Raw genomic sequence first — 11,178 nt, forward strand, 5'->3', positions numbered from 1 at the left:
GGCTAGGCAGATCAGTCGCCGGCTTCTGGAAGGCCGCTCACGGCATCTGCTGGCTGCTCACGCTGGCTGTTGGATACACATGGTAGCTTATGGCAACCCACTGCAGCAGGGGATCCACACAGCCCAACTCCAGGTCAAGCTGTTGTTCAGCATCTTAGCTGTAGAGGGCAGTGTCACTGGCCCTCATACGTGGGATCTGAACTGGGGCCCGCTGGCATCCCAAGCCAGCTCTTAACCAACGTGCCACTTGGTCGGCCCAGAACTGAATATTTTTTGATTGATATGCTGTAGACAGTAATAATCCTATGGGAAAGAAAGCCATTAATGATTCTTGAAAGTTGTAGGCAAAGTATTACACATGGTATAGCAGAAAGGATTGGGTCATCGGGAAAGTCATGATGCATATTTGCGTTGAAAAACATAGAAAAATACACCATGACTTTCCTGACGACCCAATATTTCTCCTGGGATTTTAAATTAAATCTAGTCTAGTCATTTAAAGTAAGATCAAATGAGCTAATGTAGGATTAGTTTTAAAATTACTGTTTTAGATAACTATATCATAAAGCAGAATATAGTTTTTTTATTTCATTTTACTGTGCAGCCATAGAATTATGGAGGAAAAACCTTAAGGATCTGCTGTTATAGTTATAGTTACAGAGGTTGCTCTTAATTAAAGTAATTACTAGTAATTTTGCATTAATGTTCTGGAGCTCAGACCTAAAGTGAAACGATACTGATCTGGTTCTTTGTACTGATATTGATATGTTCTTTTCTGGGAACAAGAACCAGTTTTGTATTGGTTATCAGCAAGTTATTTGCTCTTCCATTCGTTTACTCATTTATTATATTTATTTAGTGCTTAAGTCTACCATGCATTGTGCTTGACCCTGGGATACAGTGGTGACCAAGAGACATGTTCCCTCCGTGTGGGCTTATTATTTCAGTCCTCTTGTTTGTGTGATCTTAAGTAAATAGTTGATATGTCTTTTGGAAAAATACTCCAATATGATTTAATTTATTCATTTTAAAAATAATTACTGATTTTATTAAGATAATACATATATAATAGTTATAAAATCAAACTGTGCTAAAAAGCTTATAACAACAAAAAAAGCAGTCTTCTACCCACCCTCTTCACTCCTTAGTCCTGCTTCTGGGAGGCAACCATTCTTAGTCCTTATATTAGTTTCCTGGGGCTACCTTAACAAATTACCACAAACTTGGTGGCTTAAAACAACAAATATTTATCTGTCACAGTTCTGGGGCCAGAATATGCCGGCTCTCACTGAATTCTCCTCCTCGCCGCCTCGAGCTGCTTGTGGCTCCAGGCCTTGCTTGGCTTCTGGCCACCCTGCTGTCCACTCTGTCTTCACATCACCTCGTCCTGTGTGTGTCTTTTGTGCATCTCTCATTATGACCCTTTCATTGCTTTTAGGGCCCATCTGGGTAATCCAGGGTGATCTCATCTCCAGATCGAATTGAACTTCATTTCATCTACAAAGACTTAATGAGGATTAAGTTGGGGGTTAGGATATGAACACCTTTTGAGGGCCACCATTCAACTTGCTACAGTTTTCTTAGTTATTTCTTTTGGTACTTACCTTCATCTTTTAAAATAAACTTGCTATCTCTTGATAAATCAATTTGAGATGCTGTTTACTTTCTAGTAAAATAAATGAATATTTGGCTGTCTTACATACCATTTAACCTCTACCCTGCCCATCTTACTCATAGAGTTATGTCCTAACCTTTGACAAAACAGTAATGATTGTTTTATATTATTATAAGTATTAAATTTGTTTTTTGCAGAGTTAAAGTATATCCTATGATACTTTCTTTTATAGTTGTTTGCTTTTTCTAGAGTTAATAATTCTCTTTAAAGTTTTCTATGTGGCTGTTTTTTTTTTCTTACATGCTTAATCAGAGAAAAATTAGCAGTATTAATTTTCAAATGTTCAAATAGATCATATAACTCCATTAAAATTTGCCTTGTGCTCCAGTCTGGACTGGTTATGCTTTGAATCTACCGAGACTTCCTGTCACATTTTTACTGCTTTCAGCACCTTGTTTTCTGGATTTAATATTTTCTTCCACCTTTGGTGGGAGGGAGCTGTTTTGAGACTTTGCATGTCTGAAAATGCATGCCTAAAAACAATACCTCATTTTTATTTGACAGTTTGACTGGGAATGGAATGTCAGATTTAAATTATTTTTCCACAGAATTTTGAAGTTATTTTCCCCTTGTCCTCTAGTATACAGAGTTGCTCTTAGAATCTGGTGCTCTTCTGATTTTCATTCTCTGTATGATATATCTGTTTTTTCCTCTCTGGAAGCAGTTGGAATCTTTTAATATCTCTGGTGCTCTGAAATTGTATATGCCTTGATATGGGTCTTTTAAAATTCATTATACACAGGTTCTTTCAATTTGGAAATGTGTTTCTTTTGGAAAGTTTGGGTTTTGGAAAGTTTATATTTCTTCTATCTTTTGCCCCTCATTTTCTAGAACTGTAAGTTGGATATGGACCTCTTGGCTATGTTTTTTTTTTTTCCCCTGATTTTTATTTCCTACCTATATTGAGATATGACTGATAACTCTCTTGGCCTCTCTTACCTTTTAACCCTCTGTTGAGCTTTTTATTATGTCTCTTGTGTGTTTTTACTTCCAGGAGCCCTTTTTTGTTTATTATTGTGGCTTCTTGTTTTATGGATGTAATGTCTTTTAAATCTCTGAGCATATTATGGCTCTTTTGAAAGTTTCCTTTATCTATGTTACCTGTGTTTCACAGAGCTTATTTTCTCTCTTGTTCTCTTTGCTGTTGAAGGCTTTCCTTCATATGTCTTACCATCCCTGGTTATGTGTTCATATTTAAGGATGAAATTCTCCCCTCTAAGGGAAAAGCAATAACTAAGTAGAAATTATGTGTGTGCAGAGAATATTTGCTAGTGGGCTACATGTTACGGAATTTTGTTAAGGAGTTTAGAACTTATTCTGTGAGTCTTTGAAGAGTTTTAAGCAGAAACAGTGGAATGTCATGATAAGATTTGGCTTTTATAAAGATCAGTGAGGAGAATGGATTGACAAGGGCTAAAACTGGCTCGGAAACTTAAGTTAATGCAAGTGAAAGTTAAACAGATTAGGTAGACTAAAATAATTGCAGAGGTGATGGAGAACAGTGATCCCTCTGAGAGAGATTTAGGGGACAATTTCATAAGGAAAAGGATCCACCTATATATACCCTGGTTATTGTGACCATGATATAAGACCCCTCTCAAAGTGGGGGTGGGTATAAGGTGTAGGCATTGAGGCCACACTGCAATAGATTTAAGGAGGCAGTGGGAAGTAAGAACTGGTGTGGCATGACCACAGTATAGATAGACAACTTTTTCTCCTAAGGCTCTCCTTTTTCTCATTCTCTCTGATCCCGCTACTAGCAGCATGGTCTAGAATAGCACTGTCCAGAGAACTTTCTGTGATGATGAAAATGCTCTATATCTGCACTGTCGAATAAGATAGCCACATGTGTCTATGACAGACACTTGAAATATGGCTAGTACAAATTGAGACATGCTGTAAATAAAAACACACTGGATTTTTAAAGACTTACTATGGAAAAAGAAGGATGTAAGATTATCTCAATTTAAAAATACTTATTGTGTGTTAATATTTTGGCTATAGTGGTTTAAGTGAAATATATAAAAATTAATTTCACTTGTTTCTTTTCCTTTTTAATGTTACTACTGAAATTAAAAAAATAAGTTTGTAGCATGCATTTATGGTTCTTATATTTTTATTAGGTCGCACTGTCTCAGAAATACATACCATATGCATTTTTTAACCTTTTAGAAGATTGAGCAAAAAGGTAAAGGATACATTGTTGAGGACAAATTTGAGAGGACTGTTGCATTTAAAAAATAATACTGTTAAATTTCATAAGATTTTAATAGCTAACATAAAGTATATAATATAACAGATTCAAATTTCAACTAGAAGTTTAAATAGAAGTTTGTTGCTTAGGCAAGAACATTAATGAAGGCTGTAGAGATCTGCTTGGCTAAAGCAGTGTAACATTTTCCTCTCTCATCCCCAACTCTGGAGTTTTCCACTCTTAAGTTTACAAAAAAATTTGTAGTGTTCAAACATTTTATGTCATCAAGCCTATTGGTTATTTTTCTTTAAGGTTTCTGCTAGTTGTCAGAACTTTGAAAAAACCTGTCTAACCTGTAGAATTATATTTCGTTATTTAAATCTTTATCTTTTACTGTGATATAAGCTCTGAGGACTCAAGTCTTACTTAAATTTTACTGCTAATTTATTGGCCAGTTTTAATAACATTTTTGAAAAATTCCTCTACTGATGTAAAATGCCACCTTTATCATAATCTTACATATAATTGAGATTGTTTCTGGAACTAATGTTGAAAAAATGAATTTCTGGATCAAATAGCCCAAGGTTTAGTAATAAAAGGAATTACAGTGAGTATAAATTGTTCCTTCATTTTGCTTATTTTCATTCATGATTGTAGCTAATCTGGTTAGGTTAAATATTATATTTCCTTAATATAGAATGAATTTAAAATCTGAACTTTGATACTGTATGAACACTTGGGGCTTTTACCATAATGAATTATTTGCATAATTGTTTTAAGTTTTTCATTTAAAGAGATCAATCAGAGAAAAGAATCAGTGGATCATTTCATTCTTATTGCTTACATTTTAGGTGATTTGTAAGTCTGATGCCCCAACAGGGGATGTTCTTCTTGATGAAGCTCTAAAGCACGTTAAGGAGACTCAGCCTCCAGAAACAGTCCAGAACTGGATTGAATTACTTAGTGGTAAGTTTCTGTATATTAATTACTGAATTCTGTTTAAAAGTTTTTTGTAAAAGTTTAAAATCCTTTTGAAAGGAACTTCGACAAAATAGCCAACAGCTAGTTTAGTTATTTAGGCAAACTTGAAAGTTGTCAGTGACTAAATGGGGAAAATAGTGGTTTTAAAAATTTCATCCCCTTTAACCAGACTGAGCAGATGTTAAATGAGATGTAATATTCTTCCTTAGAACTCCCATCATTCTTTATCGGAATTACCTCACACTGCCTTATTCTGGATAGGCTAGGTTAAACTGTGGTAACAAACAACCCCCAAACCTCAGTGGCTTAAAATAACAGTTTATTTCTCACTCATGCTGTAAGTCAGTCACAGGCCACTTCATTGTCACTGGCAGCCAGGCAGATGGAACTGGCACCGTCTGGAGCATTGTCAGCCACTATTGGAAAGGGAAGAAGAGCATAGCAGCTCACTCAGGCTCTAAAGTTTTTGCTCAGAAATGACACGTGGTTCAGGTTTCATTGGTCAGAACAAGTCACGTGGCCTTCTGTAAGTTTAAAGGAGACAGGCAAGTGCCACCATACAACATGTGGTTGACAGCACTAATGACCATTAGATTTATATTATTTGTGTATTTGTCTAATCTTCTAGACAGAGCTCCTTGAGGATAGGGCCAAACTTATCTTGTTCCTCCTTTCTGCTGTTAACGTAAAATGTAACTTCGGCATGCTGTTGACCCTTGAACAACCTGGGTTTGAACTGCATGGGTCCACTTATATGCGGATTTTTAAAAAGAAATACTGTATATGTGTTTTTTCTTAAGATTTTCATAATAACATTTTCTAGCTTAATTGTAAGAATACAATATATAATATCTATAAAATATTTGTTAATCAACCTTATGTTATCGGTAAGGCTTCTGGTCAACAGTAGGCTGTCAGTAGTTAAGTTTGGCGGGAGTCAAAAGTTATACATGGATTTTCAACTCCACAGGGGTCGGTGTCCCTAACCCATACGTTGTTGAAGGCTCACCTGTACATGTATTGTTATTTTATTTCAGTTCAAACATATCACTGCTTAGAGCAATTGTTTTAAAAACATGGACTTTGTCAGAAATTGGTAATTGACATTGATACGTTTTTCTCACTTATAGTTTCTAAAATAATATTGGATTGTCGGAAAAATCATGACACATGTTTGCGACAGATGGCACTAGTTCATTTTTGGAAGTATTAGAGTCATTTGCATCTATATTATTGCTATGTCATTTGACAGCTGACAGTTTTAGCTTCATTCTAAAAAAAAATTGAGTGATTTGGTTGAGTTTTGGAGATTTTACAGCAAGTTGAAGATGGAAGACCAAACTATGCATTTTTGCCATATTTTATTGTTTTACTTCCATAAAGGGAACACCTGTCAACCTTGTGAAAAGTTGCATAGTGTTGACGGTGACAATGCTCTACAAGAACGTCAGTGCCAGCGATGGTTCGCGAAATTCCGTACTGGTGATTTTGATCTCAACGACACTCCTCCGTCAGGGAGACCCACCGAGGTTGATGACGACAAAATAAAGGTATTGATTGAGTCAAACCCACGTTACACGACACAAGAGATTGCAGGAACATTGAACATCCATCATTCAAGCGTTCACGACCACCTGAATAAGCTGGGATACGTAAGCAAGCTCGATATTTGGGTTCTGCATGAACTCAAAGAAGTTCATTTGACAGCGCGTATAAACACTGCAATATGATCATTAAACATGAGGAAAATGATCCTTTTTTGAAGCAACTGATAACTGGTGATGAGAAGTGGATTGTTGACAACAATGTGGTGTGCAAACGGTCTTGGTCCCGACGTGCTGATTTCGCCTCAAATGACATCGAAAGCAGACATTCATCAGAGGAAGGTAATGCTCTCAGTGTGGTGGGATTTTAAAGGTATGATGTTTTTCGAGCTCCTACCAAGGAACCAAACAATCAATTTGAATGTGTACTGTTGGCAACTGGACAGTTTGAATGAATCCAGAATCCAGAAACATCCAGAGCTTGTTAATTGTAAAGGAGTTGTGTTCCATTGCGAAAACATGAGACCACACACAAGTTTGATCACCCGCCAAAAATTGTTGGAGCTTGGATGGGATGTGTTGCCACACCCACCATACTCGCCAGACCTTGCGCCGTCAGACTTCCACTTGTTTTGCTCTCTTCAAAACTCCTTGCGTGGTATAATGTTCAATTCAGATGAGGCAGTAAATCAACACCTTGTCCAGTTTTTTGCAAATAAAGACAGGTCCTTTTATGAACGAGGAATTATGAAGCTCACTGAAAGATGCCAAAAGGTTATTGAACAAAACGGGCATTATATCATTGATTGATCTTTGTTCTTTATATAAATAAATGACCTTTGAAAAACATAGACAAAATACGTCATGACTTTTCCGACAACCCAATAGTTCTATTATGAGGATGTTCTGTCAGTAAAAGATTGTGAGTTTTGCATGTTTGTTTATTTAAAAATCAAGTACACATACTCCATTCTCAGCTAATAGGGCAATAATGGCACTTTATACTTAGGCAGGGTTCATTCTTCTTTTTGATGGAGAACATAAACTTATTCAAAAGGCTGTCTTGATAATTTTGAAATTTTGTTTTTGACCACCCCCTTGTAGATCTGCTGATCAAGTTTTTTTTTTTTACCTCACAAAGAGAAACTTGAACTCTACCCTTTTCCCCGTTTGTACTTATGATATTGGTGATGTCTTATAATTTCTTTTGCAGGAATCTTTTAAATTACTTTGCCCATTTGATGAGGATTTGTTTGGTTAAAACTAGATAATATAATCCACAAATCTACTTACTCAGCACATACCAATCCAGTATGTCAACCGTGCCCAAAACATTCTCACCCTTCTCTGGGTTAGGCTCCCACTACTGCCTATCGGTGACATGCTGTGGCCATCTGACAGGCTTAGTGAGGCTATTAACATTAATTCCATATGTTAAATATTAGCAAGTATAATTATTTTAAACAAAAGTGGAAGTGCTAATAACTTCTAAGTGTACCTTGATGGATCATTTTGTACATTCTTTGGAGATCAGTGGCCTAAGCAGTCTTTGGGTTAAGCTCCTGTTGTGCTGCCAATGTTGACCACTTCTGTTATTGCAAATTAGAATTAGTAATTAGGTTATCAACTGGCCAAAGGAAGTTGTCTCAAAGTGATAGTTACTTTTGTGGCAGATAAGTCACAGTGCTAAAGTTCTTTTTATGGAACATATGAGTATTGCCTTAATGTTAATATTATTGATATCCACTTTGATGCCACTTTGCACTATGGAGATGTTTCCAGATGTTCTATCCATCAGTGATCTCTTTCTTACATCATATATGCTAATGGCTCATTGGGCTTTGGTTTAATAACATGTTTTAGACCACCAAGTTTCTTTTTACAGTTTGTATACCTTACATTGGATTCATATTAATGAACTTATTAGTATGAATTCAGTTAATATGGCATGCAAGGAAGTTGAACCTTAACATTTAAGGTGGCTGTATACTTCTTAAATTTACCTGTTAACGTGATTTTTATGAGTGGAGCATGGTACTCAGTATACGAGTAAATGCTAACTGCTAATCTCAACGTGAGCTGATGTTGCACTGTTTTCACCTGATTGAGTGAAAAAGTAGCAGAAGTCGATAAGTTTTTCTCAAAAGTATTTAAATACAATTAAGATTTTATAAAACAGAGTGTTCATTTGAATTAGGAATTTGAGTAAAGTGTGAGGCTGATATAATACTTAGGAAGTTTTTTTTTAAAAACAATATCCTATGAAGTTTAGGATGGCTATGAATGCCAGAATATCGCCAGTAGAATCTTGGTTGTGTATTCCTGACATATATTAAGAATGAACCATAAATTCAGCATAAAAGAAGAGAATCAGAATGGGAAAAGAAAAAAAGCACATTTCTTGTAGATTAAGAAAACATCTGTTTCCAACCTAGTACTGACAGTTTGCTGGTTTTTTTAAAAAAGGTTTGTTTTTATTGTGGTAGAATGTATACAGCATAACACCATCTTAACCAGTTTTAAGTGTTCGGTACTGTGGCCAGCTTGTTGATTTGTAAATTTTTAAAATTTTCAGGTTGCTTCAAGATAATGATTAAATACCATTTATTGCAGCAATACTGACGTATGTGCTATGAAACTTAAAAAGAAGTGCTTCCAGGCTGAAAGAATCTTCAAATCCATTTGGGGAACTAGTGTATATTTCTAATAATTTGATAATAGATTAGAGTTTAACAGTATGGTTCTCTGTAAGTAAGTAGCTAAGAAAAAAAATTAGGGGGAGTTTTAGTAGTTGGAGGAGGAAGTGGGACTTGAACTAGGCCTTTGAAGAATCAGAATGAGACAGAAAGAAGGAAGTGGTTCAATTAAGAGGGATTAGAAGTGGGGGAAAAGTGGACCTGCCCTTACACAGCTAAGTCTGCTTGCTGCGTGATTTTCAAGACCATGTATTGTACTATATTGTTGAGGGTTACTTGCATAGGTGGTAAAAAAAAAAAGAAAAAATGATTAACACAAGTCATTCTGGTGGTTACCTCTGTCTGAGGCAGAGAAGGACATGGAAGGCATCTCAGGTCCTGACAAAGGTTTCTTCTTTACCTGGGATGGAAGGGATACCCACGAGTTTGTTTTGTTATTCCACTGTATATCTATACATGCTCAAACATTGTTATATATCTTGTTAATTTTTAAAAATAAATATACATATATTTGAGGCAAAGACTTAAAAATGTTTAATGACTACTGTTTTTAAGAATAAAGATTTTTTTGGGTAGATAACCAGGAGAGGGATTGCTGGGTCATATGGTAATTCTATTCTTAATTTTTTGAGGAACCTTTACACTGCATTCCATAGCAGCTGCGCCAATCTGCATTCCCATCAACAGTGTATGAGGGCCCCTTTTCCTCCACAGCCTCTCCAACACTTGTTATTATTTGTCTTGTTGATGATAGCCATTCTAACTGGTGTGAGGTGATATCTCGTTGTGGTTTTTATTTGCATTTCTCTGATGATTAGTGATATTGAGCATTTTTTCATATGTCTATCGGCCATCTGTATGTCCTCTTTGGAGAGATGTCCAGGTTCTCTGTCCATTTTTTAATTGGATTGTTTGTTTTTTTGTTGTTGAGTTGTTTAAGTTCCTTATGTATTTTGGATATTAGCCCCTTATTGGAGGCTTTGTTTGCAAAAATATTCTCCCATTCGGAATACTATTTTGCCATAAGAAAAGATGAAATAGTGCCATTTGTGACAACATGGATGGATCTTGAGATTATTATGCTAAATGAAATAAGTCAGATAGAAAAAGTCAAGAGCCATATGATTTCACTGATATGTGGGATATAAAACTGAAAGCAACAAGGGAACAAGACAAACAAATGAAGAAACACTCATAGACACAGACAATAGTTTAGTGGTTACCAGAGGGTAAGGTGGGAGGGAGGGTGGTAGATGAGGGTGAAAGGGGTCAAATATATGGTGATGGAAGGAGAACTGATTCTGGGCGGTGAACACACAATGTATATATATAGATGATGTGTTACAGAATTGTACACCTGAAACCTGTGTAACTTTACTCACCATTGTCACCCCAATAAATTGTAAAAACCAAAAAACGAGTTTCTGGCTTTCTGAAATCTTAAGACATGTAGTTGATCAGTTTGGTCACAAGGTGTCACTAGAGCGCCAAATTTAATAAAGCTGCTTTTAGTTTTGTAACATAATATCAAGGAAGATAGAAGTTTTCTGTAGTGAAATTATTTAGGTACCTGTCAGTTTGTTATTTCCACTGAAGTAATTGGTGGGCAGTGGACATAAATAACCTTCGAAGAATATTTCCTCTCTCTATACACTTCACAATTTCTCTTACAAAAAAGTGAACTATAAATAAATTCTATACATTTTAAATTTGCTTGTATAACTTATAAAGTCTCTTCACATAGTGAATAATTTAGGGACTAATGAATAACAATATGGATCACAGTAACATTTTAATTAAAATTTTAGTATTATTCATCAGTTATTTATTACAAAGTATAAAGGTATTTTAATATTCTGCTTAAATTGAAGCAATTAATTTTCCGTGGCTAGTATAGGTCCTAACACTAGTACCTATTAGGTGTCTTGATTGTATCTTTTTTTACGCATCCAACTACCCTCCTTCCATCCCAATTTATATTAGTTTCTTAAAATATGCTAAACTTCGGGTGACTTTATTCTTTGGATTTAGCTTAATTTATTTCTTTTAAAATACAAGACAGAAGCTGCCTGAGTGGCTCAGTTGGTT

The 11,178-nt window shown here is 35.5% G+C and overlaps 1 protein-coding gene across 2 annotated transcripts in view; it reads left to right on the forward strand.

Moving 5' to 3' along the window:
• GOLPH3 (golgi phosphoprotein 3) overlaps positions 1–11,178 on the forward strand; it is a 46,522-nt gene that overhangs the window by 25,583 nt on the left and 9,761 nt on the right. For both annotated transcript variants that reach the window (XM_019647890.1, XM_019647889.1), the window contains one exon: positions 4,721–4,835. In XM_019647890.1, the coding sequence (XP_019503435.1) occupies positions 4,721–4,835 (115 nt within the window). The remainder of the gene's footprint in view (positions 1–4,720; positions 4,836–11,178) is intronic.

This window comes from Hipposideros armiger, unplaced genomic scaffold (assembly GCF_001890085.2).
Source record: "Hipposideros armiger isolate ML-2016 unplaced genomic scaffold, ASM189008v1 scaffold_117, whole genome shotgun sequence".
Classification (NCBI taxonomy): Eukaryota; Metazoa; Chordata; class Mammalia; order Chiroptera; family Hipposideridae; genus Hipposideros; species Hipposideros armiger.